General features: G+C 38.9%; 1 protein-coding gene across 13 annotated transcripts in view; it reads right to left on the bottom strand.

The window, feature by feature from the left end:
• Positions 1–20,375, bottom strand: part of PLCH1 (phospholipase C eta 1) — a 183,549-nt gene that overhangs the window by 31,313 nt on the left and 131,861 nt on the right. For 9 of the 13 annotated variants that reach the window (XM_072142959.1, XM_072142960.1, XM_072142963.1 and 6 more), the window contains 6 exons: positions 18,285–18,488; positions 14,758–14,878; positions 12,258–12,429; positions 10,472–10,579; positions 9,150–9,173; positions 6,974–7,135 (listed from right to left, as the gene is read on the bottom strand). In XM_072142959.1, the coding sequence (XP_071999060.1) occupies positions 6,974–7,135; positions 9,150–9,173; positions 10,472–10,579; positions 12,258–12,429; positions 14,758–14,878; positions 18,285–18,488 (791 nt within the window). The remainder of the gene's footprint in view (positions 1–6,973; positions 7,136–9,149; positions 9,174–10,471; positions 10,580–12,257; positions 12,430–14,757; positions 14,879–18,284; positions 18,489–20,375) is intronic. The other 4 variants (XM_072142964.1, XM_072142961.1, XM_072142969.1 and 1 more) reach the window with 1 other exon arrangement.

Below are 20,375 nucleotides of genomic sequence, written 5' to 3'. Positions count from 1 at the left end.
AAGAGCCGTGGGGATGACAGAAGAGGAGACGCGTGGACCATCAGGGCCGCTGGAGGGTGAGTATATAAGTTTATTTTTTTTTTATTGACCTGTGTATAAGCCGATGTGAGGTTTTTCAGCACATTTTTTTGTGCTGAAAAACTCGGCTTATACACAAGTATATGAGGTATTTATTTTGGGTGGGTTGATTTTCATGACAATTTCTCTTTAAAGAGAAGCCGGTTACTGCGCATGTGCAGTAGCTCCGGCCTTGGAGCTGGGGCTGCTCAGCCGGCGGCCTGCGTTCTGCGCATGCGCAGAACGCCATCATGACGGACGAGGGCGCGCAGCTTTGAGGAGCTGCGCGCCGCACGCAACAGGGTAGGAGGAGTAATGTGGCTACTGGGGCGTGGAGTAGCCGCGCTGTGTAGCGTCGTGCTCGGCTACTCCACGCCCTAGTAGCCGCATAATGAAATTTACATATTAGTTCCATAAAGTGTACCAAAAGTTAGCGGGGACGTGAGGATTAGCTCTAAAAAGAGCTATCCTCACGTCCCTTACATCCACCTACCACCCGATCTACCTTTATAGGTAGAATCGTGGTGGTAGGTGCCCTTTAAAGATCTTATCTGTAGTTTGTAGAGTGAGTCTCTGCAGGATGCTGCTTGCCGGAAGGAAGTGTCTGTGTCGGAGTTTGTCTAATAATGCAGTGGGGAGGAGTTGAAGGCAGAGAGCACTAGATGTGAGATGATGGTAAATGTAGATAGGAGAAACTGCTCATGAGAAGAATCTGCCCTGTCCAACCATAGTCAGGAGATTTATGGTCGGATCCAAGGGCAACCAAAATTGTATACACCTTGACTTTAAGATGTGTACATCAGTATACTGTAGCCATTCTCTAAAAAAGTATAACTAAAGTCTGCACTTGAAACATGTTTTTAAGAAACCAGGACATTGCTTATGCCAAAATGCATATGGAAAAATATTCAATGCTAGCAGAAAGTCACAGGTTACTGCACAGCGTGACCCGTACACTCATTATATGTGACCTGTTATACCTGTACATTTTCACAGAACTGGCAGGTAGAAATTCTTGTGCTACTGTTTTGGATGAATATGATTAAAATACTAAATGAGAAATCGGCATTTAAAGTGGATTCATGGGGAACACTTAGTGAAATGTCACAAACAAATTTATACAAGATAACACCAAAAAATACAAAGTGAATACAAATTACTTCTAAAGGTGAAGTGTAAACAGCGAACATCCAGCTTTTACAGAGACTAGCGCTTTAAGCATTTGCTAATTTGCCAAAAGCAGTAAAAGCCAAACAATGTGCAGACAGATGTTGTCTTTATCAAGCCATCTGAATGTTACAGCAACAAAGCTTCCCCAGGGACAAAGCGACCAAAGCCAAGAAAACAAATCAGCTTATTTCTTTATGCAGAATATTCAACAGAGCCATTTACATCTCCAGTACCTTCATCGCTCAACATGGCAGATACATGGGAGCAATCCATACCGATAAGTGGTCACCGAGTGTCAGGTCACTGGATTTTAATAGACTTCAACAATTTAACTTGGCCAAGCCAACTCTTCTCATTGCAGGGAAACCAGCCCCGTTTAAGAAGTGCAGGGTGGGTGGATCCATGTGCTAACTTTCCAAATAAATTCTATGTATGGTATTTTGGGAACTTAACATGGATTTTTTATAGGATTTTGGAGTCCTATATTTCTAGCAGATTCTGAAGGGGATTTCAGAATATAGGGAAGGTCTCACAAGAAAAAGACCCAAAAGACTACTTTACATGAAATCATAAGGCTTTGTTTACAGTGGCCTCTTGGCTTCTATGTATAATGCGGTCATGGCCGTTATGCGGTAATATTTGTAGATGTATGACAACATTGGATGGGCCTCTTTGCCTTATAATAGTATCAGCTACAGACCTCAATAGACAGTATAGGATCTCCAACAATGCAGTGGCATACCCTCAGAATGCCGGACCAAGCTTACAGCAGTCCGGTGTATTCATGAGGGGGCGGTAAATGAATAAAATGTGCTTAACTGCTAAAAATGTGGTAGCGCTAGGAGCTGCTTACTTTATAAAGCAGCCCCTAGTGCTTTATTTTAGGGTGACAGAGGATATCTCCCCATGTAAACAAATGATCAACATGTGGTTGACAATATACAAACTGCAGGGGGACAAACTACCATATCCAAAAAATATTCGAAAAACACTTTGTGGGCCAGGGCAGGGGTAATAAGAATGAATTCCCCTGGTGAAGAGAATATTGTACAGTGGTAAATTGGAACTCATAAGTACAGGCAGTCCCCGGGTTACATACAAGATAGGGACTGTAGGTTTGTTCTTAAGTTGAATTTGTATGTAAGTCGAAACTGTATATTTTATCATTGCAGTTCCTGACAATTTTTTTTTTTTGCCCCAGTGACAATTGGAGTTTCAAATTTTTTTGCTGTAATAGGACCAAGAATTATCAATAAAGCTTCATTACAGACAATTTTAAGCTGATTATTGCAATCTGGGACTATTTTAAAGCATCCAGAGAGCTTCACCAGAGGTCACAGTGGGCAGAGGGGTCCGTCTGTAACTATGGGTTGTCTGTAAGTCGGGTGTCCTTAAGTAGGGGACCGCCTGTATATAAATAGCGAAAAATAACATTCTATTTCTCAGGAAATACTGAAGACAAATGTAGGGAAGAAATCTTTAGGACATGATGGGGAACAAATGTGTGATAAATTGGTGTGACATAGGGGTTATGTGTGATATAACCCTGGCTCTGTACAGAAGGACCGATGAGTTAATGGGGACAACTATTACATTACCTTTCTCTATCAATCAAAGTCTTATTTTATTGATCCATTTTTCTGCAATGATTTGTAATACCGCAATATAATGGGATGAAAAGCATTATCCGTAATCCATCACACATCAAAACTCACAGCTGACAGGGTGCCTATGTACACACATCCACATACATACATACACATATATATATGTATATATATATCACAATCTAAGCCAAAGAATTTTTAAGTAACTTGATATCAGACACACCAAATAGAAATATATATAAAAAATCAAGCTGCAATAGATTCTTGCTATAAATCTGATGTAGTGTAGATGTAGTTCATAGGTGATAAAGTCTATAACATTAGTGGCATTTTGTCTTCTGGGAAATATATCAAAATATCCAATGAAGAGGCAGATCACCACTGATTTAAACCTAGCCTTAGCCTTAGAGGGGCATTCCATCCACACTTTCTCCCAAGTGTGTAGCAGCTCTTCATACATATTCCAGACTTGGTTTCCGTTTGACGTATTGTGAGATTCCATTATTTTTACCAGAAATCAAGCATATCCAGTAGATGACAGACATATATAAAAAAAACTGGGGCAGACAACCCTTTTAACTGTGCTGCCCTAATTATACTGTCTCCAAGTACCCCTTTCTGAACAAAGCATTTTTTAGTTTATTAATTAATTAATACTGCACAATGCAGCTATACTTTTTATCTTAATGGCTTTTCTAAAACATAATGGAAATTTAATGGCTTACTGCATTAAAAACAGCCTTGCACATGGCTGGTGATGACATTGACAAATTTCTTTTAGTTTTGATATTAATTAATGCAGGTGTCTAAACATTCATATTAATACGATATTAATGTAAATAAACATTTATATTATCCAAAACTGTATTATGTTCAACAAGGTTTACTATCCATGTGTTACGTAAGCAGCAGTGAAAACAATTTACAAATGTGTCCACCCGTGACAGTGAATTTGTTTACGACTTCAATTTCTTGTGATAAAAATTTAATACAACATTACTACAAGTTAGCAAACACAATATAGAGACGGAGTGGTGAAATCCTCAGCAGTCTGCAATGCAAAGACAAAAAAACATCACCTGACAGAGAAAGGTCATCCTTCTTTATAAGTACATTGGTATTGATAAAAAAGTGAAGCATACAATTCTAAGAATGTATAGAAAATAATCTAACACGGTTTTAATAAAGCATTTGACCAAAAGCAAGATGAAACTGGCAATATACAAAAGGCCTCATGCACACAACCATATATTGATAGATCACAGCCAAAGACTGGGAAATAGGAGGGGTGAGCCATCCAAGTGAAACGGCTCACAAACGTCCCCTTATATGAAGCCTGTTTAAGGCATGCATAAGGCCTATGCTTTCAATTAAAAAAATAATAAAACCACCGCCTAGCATGAATGTTTCATGCAAAAAAGAATGTGCCACTTCTGGAAACAGCTCATCTCCGGAGGATCATGGGATTAGACTTATTGGGGCAAATATAACACTAGCCAAACTCCTGAGGAATCCACAGTAAAGGTGGTGATACATGTGGGGTAACTTGTCCCTCTCCACATATGTCCAGGTGATATCAACTTTGATATTATTATTACTATGATATTATTTTGTTACACTTTACACTATAGCACTTTATTCGCACTATGTTTCATATCTATAACATTACATTTGCACTTTAGACTAATTGTTCACTGTACAAACGTTGATGCTTTGTAAAACTCAACTTTTAATTCCTTTTTGATAATAAAAATTGTTATAGAGAGTTTAAAGTAATGTGCAACACAAGGGCACACAAGTGCTTGCAGGGACGGTGGATAGAGCCTTACAGTTAAGAAGTTCATAAAATTGAAGAATTAGACCAGAACACAAATCATTGTCATCACACACACAAGATACATATGTCTCATAAGATACACTTACAGTTGGGCCACCTAACTTTATATGCCAGCTGTTGATTTTTGAGAGGTCTAAGTAGATGTAAGATGTGTTGTGGTACCCAAAACAACAAAGATAAGAAACAGAGATACAGAAAAAGGCAGCTGGAATACACAAAGGATTGAAAGAATGAGAGAAAGGCAACAGGACCAGTCAGTCATTGCAACCAACTTGAGGGAGTCACTGAGTGACTGAAGTGTCTGTCCCTAGTTTGCCCTGGTAATCCAGAACCACTGCATTGCCCTATAATCCTCAATTTGGAGACGAAGCTCTATAAAGCTTTCACCAGACCAGAACCTTTCCCAACACAAAAAGTCCCTAATAAAAGACCTGAGTGGGGATACCCCAAAAATGCACTGGCTGGCAGAATAAAAAGAACCCAACCAAAGAAATCCAAGACAGCACACAAATACATCGTCAGTAAAAGCATATGTTTGTTAGATAACAAATCTAAAATCACATAAAATGAGGAGCAACACCCAGAAAATGTATACTAACAAAATATATGTGGAGACTCAATCCTGCTACACTGACTCCAATAGCCAGATCCCCTGGTAACAGTGATGGCGAACCTTTTAGAGCCCGAGTGCCCAAACTACAACCAGAATCCACTTATTTACCATGAAGTGCCAACACGGCATTTCAAACAGTAACCTAATGCTACCTGTTCTTCAACATAATTCAATTGTATTGCCCCCCCCCCCTGAGGCCACCAATAACGTTGAAATAAGGTGGACAAATTCAGACCATCATTGTAGCTTCTCTCCAGGAAGAATGGTGGGTCCAGCAGGAGGACCTCCAAAGACAATGCAGTTCTGTCAACACTTTCTCACTTTTCTTGCAGTTCCAAACAGCCAATGAAATGTCTCTTTTAGGCATCATTCACACGAACGTACATACACTTCTATGGGCTCACGGCCCTGTAAGGGAACGGTACGGTGCAGCACACGTGCGGTACTGTACCACTCCGTAGCCCGTAGGAAGATAGGACATGTCCTATCTTTCCATGTAATACGACGCCGTGCGCTGTATATTCCTATGGAGAGGGGCAAGGGTGAACTGCGCTCTTCCCCTCTTCCTCTCCGCAGCCCCGATGTATGCCCGCCATACATCGACGGTCATACATTGTGTGAATGTTGCCTAAAATAGCGCTGAGAGCAGCATCTTTTAAGTTGCTTTGGACTACAGGAAGATTTGGTGGATTTGGCCCTGTTTGGTGAAATTGGGGCAATGGCCTGAGTGCCCACAGAGAGTGCCTTGAGTGCCACCTCTGGCACCTGTGCCATAGGTTCGCCACCACTGCCCTAGTATATATCAGCAGAAATTCCACGAGGTAGACAAAATCAAACAGGGCTGAGCAAGAGGGCAAAGAATGTGTATACAGACCAAAGGAGCCAATTCCCTGACACGTTTCTGATAGGATGCTTTGTCAAGGGTGTTTTAAAGTAACTGTTTGTATTTTTTAATTGTTCTTTATGGGATATCTTGCCAGACAGTGGAGCTTGTCTATTTAGGCACATGGAATGAGGGTACACAGGCCTAGAGTCTTCACACACTGACCTGTCCACTTTTTCACATCAAAAAATGTGTTTTAAATGTTTTTATGTTTTTAATATTATAATGTTTTATCTTTGTTCAATATATATATTGTGACCATAGTTGGGAATTGGGATGATACACATGGTATTGTTGTTGTACCCTAGTTCCCTATCAGCACAGCAGGATTGCCTCCATACATCTGGAGTTAGCAGGAAGAATGGAAACGTGGAGTATGTTTGCAAAAGTCACTGAACATTCTGAGACTTTTATACGCCACAAAACTGGTGAAACAACAATGATACATTCACCCCAAATAATTAAATTGAACCTGCACTATCCTTTCCTTCCCAAATACCGAAATCAAAGGGCCACAGAAGTACAATGCTCCACATGCTAAAATCAGAATTGTGAAGAGGTCAAGTAAAATTGGTACATCACGTTACCGGTGCCGGGGAAACAAAGTCTGTCTATGTTATGGTGAAGTACCGGGTTATCTTATAAAGTATCTATGGTATTTTTTGTTCTTTCAGTACATAAGCAGCTGCTTTTTATGTTTGTAGATGGTCTTTAAGAGAAATCTAGTCAACTTTATATTATTTAAATGTTATTATTTTCAAAACTGTACTGTGTTATTGCTCTTAAAGCCAATAATTAGCAATTACCTGTTTTAGATTAACATTCAAGCCCTCATGCGTTGCCTTTAGTAAAGCTCTCACAGTGAAGCTGTCAGGATCCTCCTTGTCCCTAATCTGAGATTCCTTCAGTAAGGACTCCAGTTTTTTTCTGATGAAAGATTCTACTTGGTGTTCTGTTGTTCCATTGCTCTGCGAAGGATTAACACAAAACCCATTAACATGTGGTTCATTCAATGCTTTAGGCTAATTCATAAAAACGTATTCATCTATGCCAAAAACCCAGCTCTGAATGTGCTTTTTCTATCAAAGCGCATTCAGCATTTGTTTCATCTCGGGCAACAAATACGACACTGTTATCACCTGCCCAAAAAAAAACCCACTGTCGCTATGCATGGTCACGTATATTCAGTGTTTTTTTTTACATAATAAATAAACGTGAATACGTAATTTAGCTGGAAGTAAACATTTTTTAATATAATTTTTTATTTTAGACAAAAAAGTAAATGTTTAATAAGTGCCATAATGCAAAACACTTCACAGGTAAAAGTACCAAAACGTATACACAATCACCCTGACTAATGTTTACTACCTTCTCCACCTCAGTTAGGAAATGGAGGTGCTACATTTACTCTGATAAACCATGGAATAACTGCATACAAAGATTTTGTTTTATGCCATTTTCATGTTATCCCTTTATATTTCCTTCATCTGTTTTTTTATTACTTATCTAGACAATTGCTCAAAAAATATAAAAAGTTGAAAACACATGAAAGCTTGAAGGGGTTGACCAAAATCACAAAACTTTACTAGGGAAAGTAAAAGACCGTAATAGCAGTAACTAAAGGAGTGTGCCAAGGATATCCACATGCCCCTCAAACACAGCTTTGGGAATAGTTATGATGGAGAGGTTTGCAGAGAACAATTTTCTAGGGTGACCCTATTCGGAATGTGTACTTACCCTGGTAAAGTATTGTAATAGTGCTCATCACTTAATTTGGCATAGCAGAAGGAAAAAGATTTAAGTACAACTGTAAAGTATAAAAACTTTTGCCTAGCTCTGCACTAATAATAAGCAATTCTCCAATTCACACTCATTAGCTATCTGCAGCTGTTTGTCAGCTAGCAGTTACCGTGACCTTCTGGCTGTCTTTGTTTGGTTGGTTGCCTTGAGAATCCATATCTAGACAGTGGAGATGAGGGTGGGTAGATGTTGTTGGGAGGGGTTACTAGCAGATGGGGACTCTACTCATCAGTAGTTGCTGGGAGCATGAAAATATCAGTCAAGGCAGCATGTAAAAAAACCTCTAGGACCTGGAGTGATGTCATTAGCATGTGACTGATTAAATGCTGCAGGTCTTCAAATTACATACCAGGAATGGTATGTAGAAGAGCTGTTTGTGTTTGAATATAGTAAAAATGTGAACAGATCATGCACACATTATACACACAGTATATACATATTCTTTCCACAGGAAAGAGGTGGTCTGCAAATAGGGGACAGCTTCATAGAGTATAATGACAAAATAATAAAAAAATAAGTGTTAAAAGAAGCAGTGAATAAAAAAAGAAAAGTATTTTAGAGAGGGGGTCCTCTCAGAGGGGTGGTCTTCTGAAGAGGTGTATATATACACACTGTGTGTGTATATGTATGTATACATATATTTATATATGTACACATACTGTGATGCTGCCATATGTCCATCTTTTTATTCCTATGTAGGTGGACATGTTTTAAAATCTTTTTCTTTGTAATGTAGTACATTACTGTATGATGCAGAGCTGCAGTGCTCTGTGTCATCCCTACCTACTAGATCTCTGTACAACCGGTAAGACTGGTTCTGTGTCGCAAATGGCTGGGTTTGTGCACGTTCACGTGAATGCCCTCAGCGCTCTTGGTATCACTCCCCTTGGCTAATGTCACAACCAGGAAGTCCCACCCACTTCAGGAAAAGCTGATATGATATTACATATAGCCTCATATATCTATTAGCTCTATATCTCAGGATAGGAAGAAGCCAGAAGCACAGAACAGGCATCATTGGAATTGTTGTCAAAAGTTCTCTCCAGTTAAAACTATCCTAAACATTTTTTGTCAAGTAACTTTACAGTTACGCTTTTTAGATTAAAATTAAAGCTTTTATCTTTGTATTGGTAAAGTTATCCATGATTGAAGCCATTTTTCTCCCAAAGTTGAAAAACTTACTATATAAAGAGATGTCTTCCTGTCCTGGAAATACGTTAAAAAAATAAAATTGAGAGGAGTCAAAATTCAAAGTTATAGAGGAATAGCTATTTAATTGTTTATCAACATAGACCTAGAACTCTTTGTTACAGAACATTTTGCATGATGGTTTATTTAAAAATGTTTTCAATCTAAAAGGGCTAAATAAAAACAGATTCATAAAGTCCAGGCAGCGAGTAAAAAATGCTGGATGGCACATATCATTGATTGGCGCTGTTCCTACTGCCAGCTTAGGGTTTGCTTCTACTGAAAGGGAACCTGCCATTAGGACTCACATTTCACCTTATGGCAGGTCCCCATAGCATTGTAATATTAATTCCCAATCTGTTTCTATAATAAACATTTCTGCTTCGACTCACTTTTAAAAGTATATGCCTGCCTCCCTGTCAGTAAACTTCCTCGAGTCACGGAAAAGTTTGTTGCAAGGCCGTTATCATCATCATTATCTGCTCTAACCTCTCTCTCTTGGAGAGGTAAACTGACCCCATCATCCCCTTGCAAATATGTCAGCTCACATCTGCAGTAGGGAGGGAGCAGGAGGAAGAGGAGAGAGAAAGCTCCAGGCAGGGAGCCTGTTATACTCTTATGAACTTTTAAAAGTGAGGCAAGCAAAGGCTTACTCATATATATAATACTAAGTGTCATATATTTTAAATGGTTTTACTAAGCTGATCAGAGCTGCATCAAATGACTGTATACCATTTTTTAAATTATATATATATATTTTAAAATGGTGACTTTTTAAAATGTAGTTTGAGTACCCAACATACATTTCCCATAAAGAAAAGTAGTACTTCTAAATGAAAGACAAAATAATCCTGTAAAAACAAACACATTGGGGCACATTTACTTATCCCGTCCCCAGAGTTCACCAAAAGTGCATTGTCCAACTATAATGCACTGTGCAGCGATTCACTAAGATTGTGCACCCGATATCCTGCATGTCCGACAGAGTTAGCCATCTTTTTAGTGGTGCATCTAAGTGCTGGCGATTGCAACAATATTCAAAAGTTAAATCCCACACTGAGTACGAATCAGTCGGTTCATTCAAAGGCACACCTCCTAAATTGTAGCCGCATGGAAGCCAGCGCAGCTGCACCAAGATTCGATCGCATGCCAGTGTAGACAGAAGCCAGTGTAGACACTTGCTAAATACCTGTGTAAGCCGTTTAATCCCCGAAAAAGGTGCACAGTCCGACGAAAGTGAGCAGCGCAACCCTTAGTAAATGAGCCCCTGTAAACAATATTTTAATATCAACTAACAGAAAGTATTGTATACTTACAAAGCAATTGCTCAATTTGCATTCCTCCTCTATCTCATCTGCACTGTCCTCATCAGAGACCTCCCCTTCTTCAACATCTTCTGCCAGGTCATATGGTAACTTTTTCCCCTGACATAAAAATATAAAAGAAACTAATAAAATGTATTGACAATAAAGACAGTAAAGCAATAATGCCATATTAGACTACAGATGTCAGGAAGCAGAAAGGTCGCTTAAACGCACTAGGTTCTACCTGTTAAATCCCATTTTAATAGAAAAGTGAAAGCTCCATATACTGTTAAAAGTTTACTTTTTGAAAAGAGATACAAAAGCAATTTTACATTACAGAGAATTCTGACTGGATGCGCACAGCTTATTCTGGGATTTCTCGCTGTGATTCAGAAAGAAAGAGCTGCTTCACCCAGAGTTTATGTTCTTCCCTAAAGCCATGTAAACCGCATAATTAAAAAGTTTTTATTTTTCTATAACGAAAGAGTAGATCATTTTTCTGTTTATAATGTCTTGTTACAAGTCTGCCAGTAAATCACCTATTTTTTATGATCATTTTGGAATAAAACTGCTAAATAAGGAAAAACTGAAACCTGTGTATGAATAAGCAACTTAAAATTTGTTGAAATGTTAATACAGAGAAAGTCAGTAAGTAAAAGGAATACTCTTTGTGTTTCCCCCAGTTTTAGTTGCTTTTTGGTGCAGAAAAAAACATACATTGTTAAAATGGTAGATCAGAACTTTTGGAAAACAAGTGGAAATCAATACAACATCCATGAGATTATTAGCCTAAGGCTGCATTCACATTAACGTTTGCCCGCCATACCACAGCAAGGCGGGCACACGAGGACGCCGGGGAGAGGAGGAGGGGATGAGCACTGCACCATATTTCACGAAAAGATAAGGCATGTCCTATCTTTTCACGGGGTACGGAACGGTACGGTGTCATTGCGGCCATTGCTGTCTATCCGACGTATATACGTTGGCCGTCCCCCAGACGTCGGTGTAAATGCAGCCTAACACAGATTCCGCAGACACAGATAAATACTATAAGTTATGAAAACAGGCAATTACAATATTTATAACCAACTATGAATTTGATATTAGTCTCTCCAGCTGAATGTTCATTAACAGAGAAACTCATCACTACATATATGTCCTCAAAGTCAAATTATTCCAATTTACTTTAAATGTGTCTATACATTATGAATGAATTATGGCTTCTAGCTGTTCTGCAGTCTGGAGCCGCACATTAAAACTTGAAATATTCTGTTTCAATTTTGTTTTCTTACAACTGTAAGTACTGGTGCTATAACTTACAAGAGGTTTTCTACTATTTTATTTCAATGGCCTGGAGTTAGGTCATTGATTTGCAAATAGTGGGAGGGAGTGGCTGCTACAGAAAATCCCAACATTAGGAGGAGGAACAGATAAATTGCTAAAGTCCCTTCTCAGAAGTAATAGATAAGTCTTATAATGTCATATAGTGATACTCCATTCACATGTGACTAAACCTCTAGAACTGCTACAAAGCCGATTCAAATAAACGCCTGAGAAGCATGTATATGCATTGGGGACTACAGAGCAGACACTCTGATTCTGATTGAGAGTGGTGGTAATAGAACTAGACCTCTATCATTTATACCTGATCCATGAAAGTCAAGCTATGAGGTCACATTGAAGTAATGTAATCTATAGTCCATGCTCTCACAAAAGTCTAATTGAATTGCCTTTATGTAATTAAAAACCCATCCTGCTAGGAACATACAAGCCACAATAAAGCAATAGCCTGGTTTACCTTCACAAGTATCTTGCCCTTTAGGTTCTGAGGGCTTGGAAGTTGTTTGTTTTCTCCAAGCGGAACTGAAGATAAGTCAAGTTTATCACCAAGTATTTCTTTTAGATACTGAGCAATTTTTCTTTGCTGTTGAATGTTACAGTGATTTTCAATAGACAGAATTACAGGATATCTGAAATAAAAATGAATTGATGAAAACAGTACATATAAAATAAAACACCTCCAAAGGGTATATAAAAAGAAATCAAAGACTCTTGTCATTTAACCTGTTTAAATTGACATTTACCCACTCCTGTTCTGCCCTTGAACCAATATGGAAAATTGCAACATGGCGGCCATGTTTCGGACATAGCCTGAAAGATAGGCTGCCCTCGCCCAATTACTTGGCAGGGTATTCAGATATTTAATTTTCCATTTCATTGTCCTGGTGACTTGTATTTTGTAATAAATTGAGAATTTCATCCACAACAAGCACCACATGTATCTACAGATTGTGTGTAGTATTGTACTTCAACCCCATTCACTTTAATGTAGCTGATTAGCAATACACAGATGCAGCACTGGATAACATGACTGGCTTAACCAATTAACAAGACATGATAACTCAGTGTGTAGTGTAAGTGAATGGAGGGGTCCGCCCATTTTCTGTGATAACTAAATGAGTTATCTTACTTCAGGTCATGTTAACCAGTGCTGCATCTGTAGCACACAACCTGAAGACAACAAAAGGTGGCATCATTGTTGGTATCCACCACATTGATAAAGAGGCCCTTTTATATTTTTGTGTTTCTGTTTTGTACTGCCCTTATTCCAAAAGCCATAACATTTTTTACTCTACCGTTTTACAGAGATGAAAGAGAGCTTGTTATCTGCGGGACAAATTGTACTTTTAAGTGGCACCATATATTCCATGCCATGTACTGGAAAGCTGGAAAAAAAATCCAAATTGACAAAATATACGCATTTGAAGCATATATTTGTGGGTTCTGCGTTAACGGCTTTCATCCTGTGCTCATAATGACACATTTCCATTATTCTTTGGGGCGGGACAATCACAAGGGTACCAAATTTATATAGGTTTTAGTAGAGTAAAAAAAATGAAACTCTTTTGTACAAAAATTTTTTTTCCAGCTTATCAAATTCTGAGGTCAAGAGCATTTTCCTAGTTCACTGTTACTGACCTGTGTAAGGTGTAACTTTTATAAATGGACGTATTGCCAATTATTGGAAAGTTTTCATTTACAGTATATCAAATATTGCTGGATGGAAAAATGTTGAAAAAAAAGTGTCAAATCAGACATTTGGGCGTGGTGTTCACGGCTGTAAGTAACTGATGTTAGATTTTGATAGAACCAGCATTTTGGAATTTGACAATCCTTACATGTTTATTATTTTTACTGTTTAATTTTTTATATGTGCTCTTGGGAAGGGGGGGTGATTTAAACTTTTAGATTTTTTTTTATTTTATTTTTTACTATTTTTTTAGGCCTCCTAGGGTATTTTAACCCTAGGGGGTCTGATCACGCAGAAATCAACTGCAATACTACTGCTTTGCAGTATATTGTAAATTTACTGCTAATCTCTTATAGCCTGCCATTAGGAATCCAATTTGGAATCCAAGTTGTCGGGACCCACCGGCAGAGCTGTGTATAGAGAACTATGCGCAAGAGCTCTCTCCGTACATCCCCCGCAGCACCACAACGTTATAGTATGTTGTGGTGCACAAATGGGTTAAATATTAGGATACCATGACAATGGTAATGTTCTTATATGTGTTAACCATGGCCTCCTTCCTTCTAAAATGAACTTTTAAAATTATGATAATGAGTCTGAAGGGCTCCTGTGGGTATTACCAGAGCCCCACTGTGCTCCCCCTCTGCTTCCCCAGCATTTTCAGCTCCCTCTGCACTTCCCCTCACAGTGGCCCTAGTCTATCATGCTCAATTTTGATGCTATATTAGCTTTGAAGGGAAACTGTAACCAGAACGCTACATTTCACTCACTGCGACAGCGATAGGATAGGCAGCTCGCTGCCCCTCGCCGCTCACTGTGCATGCGTCCCATCTATACTCAGTGTAACTACGGAGTTTCTGTACCTACGCTCTGCCTTGTTACACTGTGTAGAGGGCAGGGTGTATGTGCAGTGAGCGGTGAGGCGCAGCAGGCCGCATAGATTGTGCAATGAGCTGACGGATTTCCATGGTTACCATGATTAAGCTGTGAAGTGAAATGCGTAGGTCTGTGTGCCTGTTTACATGTTTGCCTATACCCTTGCACCATTGTAAGATGTGCCATTAAACTAAAAGTTTTGGGAAGAATATTTCCTGCTAATGCTGGAGACATTTTTGAGCAATTGTCAGACAACCGAAGGTTTTCAAGGTGTTGTTTCTATGCATCGGGTGATATCAGGGAAGACGAGCTGGCCTTTCTGCTTGCATTTATACATTTTGTTTTAGCTACAAGCATATACATTGCATAAAAGAAGAAAGAATATACATACTCATTTTTAACAAAGGCATGCTTGTTGATGGCCTCTACAACATCTTTAAAGGGAATTTTTGAGGTGAGTGTGTATCCATGGTGCACAACGGGCTCTCCATCTGGTCCATCCCAACAGTCGACTGTTAGAAAATGCAGAGAATCCAAAATTTTGTTAAAGAGTAAAAAGAATTACATCATTTTTCATATTGTTTGTAGGGCATATTCATTGTTTAGAAATTCTTAGTTTGTAAAAAAAAAAAAAAAATGTTGACCCCCTTAGTAACAGTTTTAATCTCTCTGTAGAAATCTGTATTCCTGCCTACAAAGTGTGTGTATCTATAGAGGATGACTACAGGCTTACAGAACATCTCATCATTCTGGGTTTCTTTGTACATCTATGAGCATTGAGGATTAACCCCTTCTGCTCTCTCTAGGACTACAAAGATCTTACCAATCCCGGCTCAGTCTCTCCTTATCAAGAGGAAAGTGAAAGTAAGAGACAAAAAGAGAAACAATTATGTTTTAAAATAATGCTCATAGGCTATAGTAAAAGAGAGAGCAGAAACGGTTAAAATTCACTGATCAGAGCTGTGTAAACAAACACACATAAAGCAAAAAGAAACTCTAGTCTGCATGGAATAGGGTTCTATTACAATATATATTTTAAACATTTTTTAAATGATCTCCAATGACATTTACTTTTTAAGCTGTTATATAAAGGCGCTGATGAATAGAAGACTTCAAAGTGTCAGAGAGTGGGATTTCTTTTCTAGATTTCATAAATTCAAAGGCTTGCAAATAAAATGAATACATGCTACACTATCCCAAATCACAGGCCAGATAAGCAGCAATTGCCAACCAATTAATAAAAAATGTAATATAATTCTCTACACTAAAACTATATCAAATGTATCTTCGGTCTGTACAGCTGGTGTAGATGGAAATTCCATACACTATCTATAAACACCTTGTCACATTTTTAGAAAATATGCATCTTTTTAATTGGACTGGAAATCATAGTTGACCTAATGAAAAACATAAGCAACTGGAACACTGCCACATATCAGTGATTTTCAGCAGCTGATAAATGGAGACTGAAGCAGAAAGTAGACCGCTCCATTTTCAGTTTAGTGGTCATGCTAATTTACAGCTACCATTCTGGAGCTAAACTGATGTGATATGGTTCAGCCTCTAGATTAAAAACATAGCTGTCTTTTTATATTGCTCCATTATTTGTGAATCAGCTGCTAACAATAGCTGATCTGTGCTGGTGCTTGGTCTTGTACCCTCATCCATCCCTTATGAACAACCAACCCTCAGCCCAAAAAACCCCATTATGAGAAATCTACCATCAAAATCGGGCATGATAAGCCAAGGGAAGTTACTCATAGATCCAGTTACTGTGACTGTGGTTATCTTCTTATATGGCCTCCTCCCTTCTAAAATCAAAATGGGGGATGTTATCAGCCCCTCCGTGCTGTAGCTTCACAGGCTGTTACACTGTCTCCTCCTCCCCTCTCTCATCTATGCTTTCCCCTTCCTCTGTTTGCAGTAATCTCACTGCAGCAAACGGGTGGAACCACCACACAGTGGGGGTAAAGGGGGAGAGTGCTCCTGCAAAGTGTAAAGGTCTGTGAATCTTCAGCAATGAGGGGCTTTAGTAACACTCCAAGAAGCCCTTCAGAACCGTAAGCATAATTTGTAAGTTAATTTTTAGAAGGAAGGAGGACATGGCTAATAAATATAAGAAGATTACCTCCGTCATGGTGCTTGGGTTGATAAGTAAGTGCCCCTGGTTTATCATGATTGATTTCTTTCATTGAGAAAGAGCTCATTGGGCACTTAAAGTGTAAGGTTCTCATCTGCAACATCAACCTCATGTGATTAGATACATACATGTGGTAGATGTTGCAGATGTAAGAGAACCTTAGAGGATGTCATCCTGGTCACTTAACTTTAAGTGTCCAAGGAGTTCTCTCTCAATCTCTCAATGTTACATTCAGCAGAATATCATAGCCCTGAGACCTGTCAATCAGGTACAAGGAGGCAGTATAAGTAATACAGTGCAAGTAACTTATGAATGTGCAGGGCTTTATTGCACTCAAATAGTGTTACTCACACCAGCTGTGTTGCATATAACAACTCAATAGCTTCCACCCCTGATGACACAATGGGGCAGATTTATCAAGCAGTATGAAAGTCAGAATATTTCTAGTTGCCCATGGCCACCAATCACAGCTCAACTTGAATTTTACCGGTGCTCATGAATATTTTAAAGGGGAGCTGTGATTGGTTGCCATGGGCAACTAAAAATAGTCTGACTTTCAGACAGCTTGATAAATCTGCCCCAATGAGTTGTCATTGCCTTTCCTGCACATATACTAAATGCTCAGGAAACACAATGTTAACTCAATGGGGGTCATTTACTAAGGGCCTGATTCACGTTTTCCCGACGTGTTACCCGAATATTTCTGATTTGCGCCGATTTCCCCTGAATTGACCCGGGATTTTGGCGCACGCGATCGGATTGTGGCGCATCGGCGCTGCCATGCACGCGGCGAAAATCGGGGGGCTTGGCCGAACTAAAACCCGACGGATTCAGAAAAACCGCCGCATTTTAAAAAAAAAATGTGTCGCGGAGCTTGCACTTACCTTCACTCAGCCCGGCTCGTGTATTCCAGTGCGTTCCGGGGAACTTCAGCGCAGCAGCGCCACCTGGTGGACCTGCCTTAATGAATCCCGTCCGGACCCGAATCCACCGCAGAGAACGCGACGCAAAGTGTAATCAGAGGTGGGGCCTTTCAATTGAGTTTAAATATGCAATCAAGGTGCCATGTGTGAACGTGGTCTGAGGAGATTAAAATAAAACATCACTTTCATCTGGCTCCAACAGATTCAAGGCAACTTATTCCAACTATTTTACACTACAGGTACCTGGCAACCCCCAGATGTGTCTAGAATTCAATGTTGTTGTACTGCCTAGGTTACAGACATTTGTAATACAGTACTGTATATCTAGGGTAGGATTTCTGTTGTTATCACCTAAAGAAAAATCTTAATAACTGCTAATTCTCCTCTATTATCACACAGAGATTAATTCCTGCACATATACGCAGAACAACTTCAGCAAAACTAAACAAGATCGAATAATTACAGCATTAACAGGATTCATCAGTAACGTTACATAAGATAATTTACCTGTCTATTGATGGAGCATCTTATAAGACATTCAACAATACAAAAACATAACAATATGATGTACCCGATTACCTTTTATGTGTAAGTGACCATAGTCATAAGATATTTGTTAGCTACACACTACACCACTATAACGTGGTCACAGTGCCACCATCCAATCTATGTGATCGCTGTAGCCAATTACTGGCCTCAGCGGTAACAGTAGGGCAAATGGCGACTTTCAAATCTAACCTCAATTCTATAGGCAGATACTATACAATCATACCACATTTCCATTCTCATAAGATGATTCCAAATGCCTCAAAAACTAACAATATAAAGTACTGGGGCAATAAAGCATTAGCTTACCTTCTATACATCGGCAGCCATCTTGTAACACCCAAGCATACATATCCACCTTTGACTGAGACAGAAGCTGGTCCCCAGTTAAATAAGTATTGTGAGACGATGCAATGTAATAATTGCTCAAGGGTTGCTCCATGTCCTGATAAATTTCACTATGTAACGGGTTAAATATGTCACCTGCAGGGCTTCTCATGAAACTGGTAAAACCTGATGGGAAAGATAAAACAAAGAAGGGTTATTTTCCTTTAGAAAGAAATGAAATCATCACATATTTAATCATTCAGAGTCTGCAGCGTTCATGCTGGTAAAGTAGCAAAGGAAACACTTATTCTAAGTACATTGTGTGTGAAAGTGCCTCTCACAGGGCAAACCTTGCACCGGCACAATGCGTGGCATGGTTGGCAGCTATTCTGGTAGAACTTCACAGTATGCCATGTACACACAATGATAAACATAGTAAGCAAAGTTCTGCTGTACAGTAGCGAGGAGTATTTCTAGTTTTTTGTGTGTTTTTGCAACCTTTTGATTTCCTTTTATAATAATAATCTATATTTATATAGCGCTATAACTTTCATTGTACCAGCTTCTTGAGCTGACTGTCCTGTCTGATGAGTTGGTTTAAAGTCCTGTCTGCTGGGTCAATGACTTAGGTGCCCACAGAGAGGATTCCTGAGGTGGCACCCATGCCAAATACAATGTGATTTATATCCTGTTATTTCTTCTCTAGTGGTTGCTAGAATTGCTGCAGCTGTACCTGTATATCTGATGCTTAGCTTGTGTTCAAGGTGTTGAATTTTTTTGGATTCTGTGCCAATGTTTACATGTTTTTCTTTCACTGGTTTTCTGCAATCTATAATGGGAGGCAGAATTCACTCTCACAATAAAATGTTCTGCTAAGACTATAGTTTAACACATGTCCTCCTTTTAGATGACTAGTTTAGACTAGATCCCATTATCTTGTACACTTTGTTGTAAATACATATACACACATAGTATATATATATAAGGACAATGCAGCTGGAACTATTGGATTGAGGACAGGTTACAGCTGTATAAGCGTTAAGATTAAGATGTCTATTGAGTTTGAGGTTAAATGGGGACATGGGATGTCCAGGGTTTACTCATGGCACATTTGTTTCAGAAATGCCTAGGACTGTCCCCTTCATCGTTGTTCAGCAAAAACCTACCCATTCTGATGTAAAGATTTTCATTTGCAAAAATGTAAATAAATCAGCTTTATATATATATACAGGCGGTCCCCTACTTAAGAACACCCGACTTACAGATGACCCCTAGTTACAAACGGCCCTCTGGATGTTGGTTATTTACTGTACTTTAGCCTTAGGCTACAATAAACAGCTACAATAGTTATTACAGGTCTCTGTAATGAAACTTTATTGTTACTCTTGGTTCTTTTTTTTACATTTTTAAACATTTTTAAAATCCAATTGTCACAAAGACCAAAAAAATTTTGGTTGGGGTTACAATGATAAAATATACAGTTCCGACTTACATACAAACTCAAGAAACTTAAGAACAAACCTACAGAACATATCTTGTACGTAACCCGGGGACTGTGTATATATATCACTATGTAGGACAGCTCACATGCGTCAGGCTATGTTAGGCAAAGCCAGTCCATGTTACACTGCATCCATTAGCTTGATTAAAGACCATTTGGGTCAGAACAGTCCCTTCCTATCTATGTCATATGAATTGTAATGGCTTATTTGCATGCCATTTCCGTGCTGTCCTCCAATTTTCTGGATTACTCCGAGCCCCTGGCAGGTAGGTCAGAAGGACATTTGTCCTATGACTAGTGCAGCTTATACACTAGATGAAGCCTATTCCCATAAATGATGGCATGTAAAATTTCAGTAAGAGGGAAAGAAAGTCTATATTGTCAGTTGATAAACAATTGCAAAGCAGAACCAAGCATCTAAAAATTGACCTATTTTTTCACTTTTGTGCTGATGGATACAGCCGGGAATGTTGAATAAAGTTAGTTTCAAAATGAACATACCATCTGTGACCTTGTTTTTACAACCTTAGGGCTTCTGTAACTACTGTAGCATTCAAAGAAAATAAGACGAT

This window comes from Engystomops pustulosus, chromosome 3, assembly GCF_040894005.1.
Source record: "Engystomops pustulosus chromosome 3, aEngPut4.maternal, whole genome shotgun sequence".
In the NCBI taxonomy this organism is placed as follows: Eukaryota; Metazoa; Chordata; class Amphibia; order Anura; family Leptodactylidae; genus Engystomops; species Engystomops pustulosus.
This window is presented reverse-complemented; position numbering and strand designations above follow the sequence as displayed.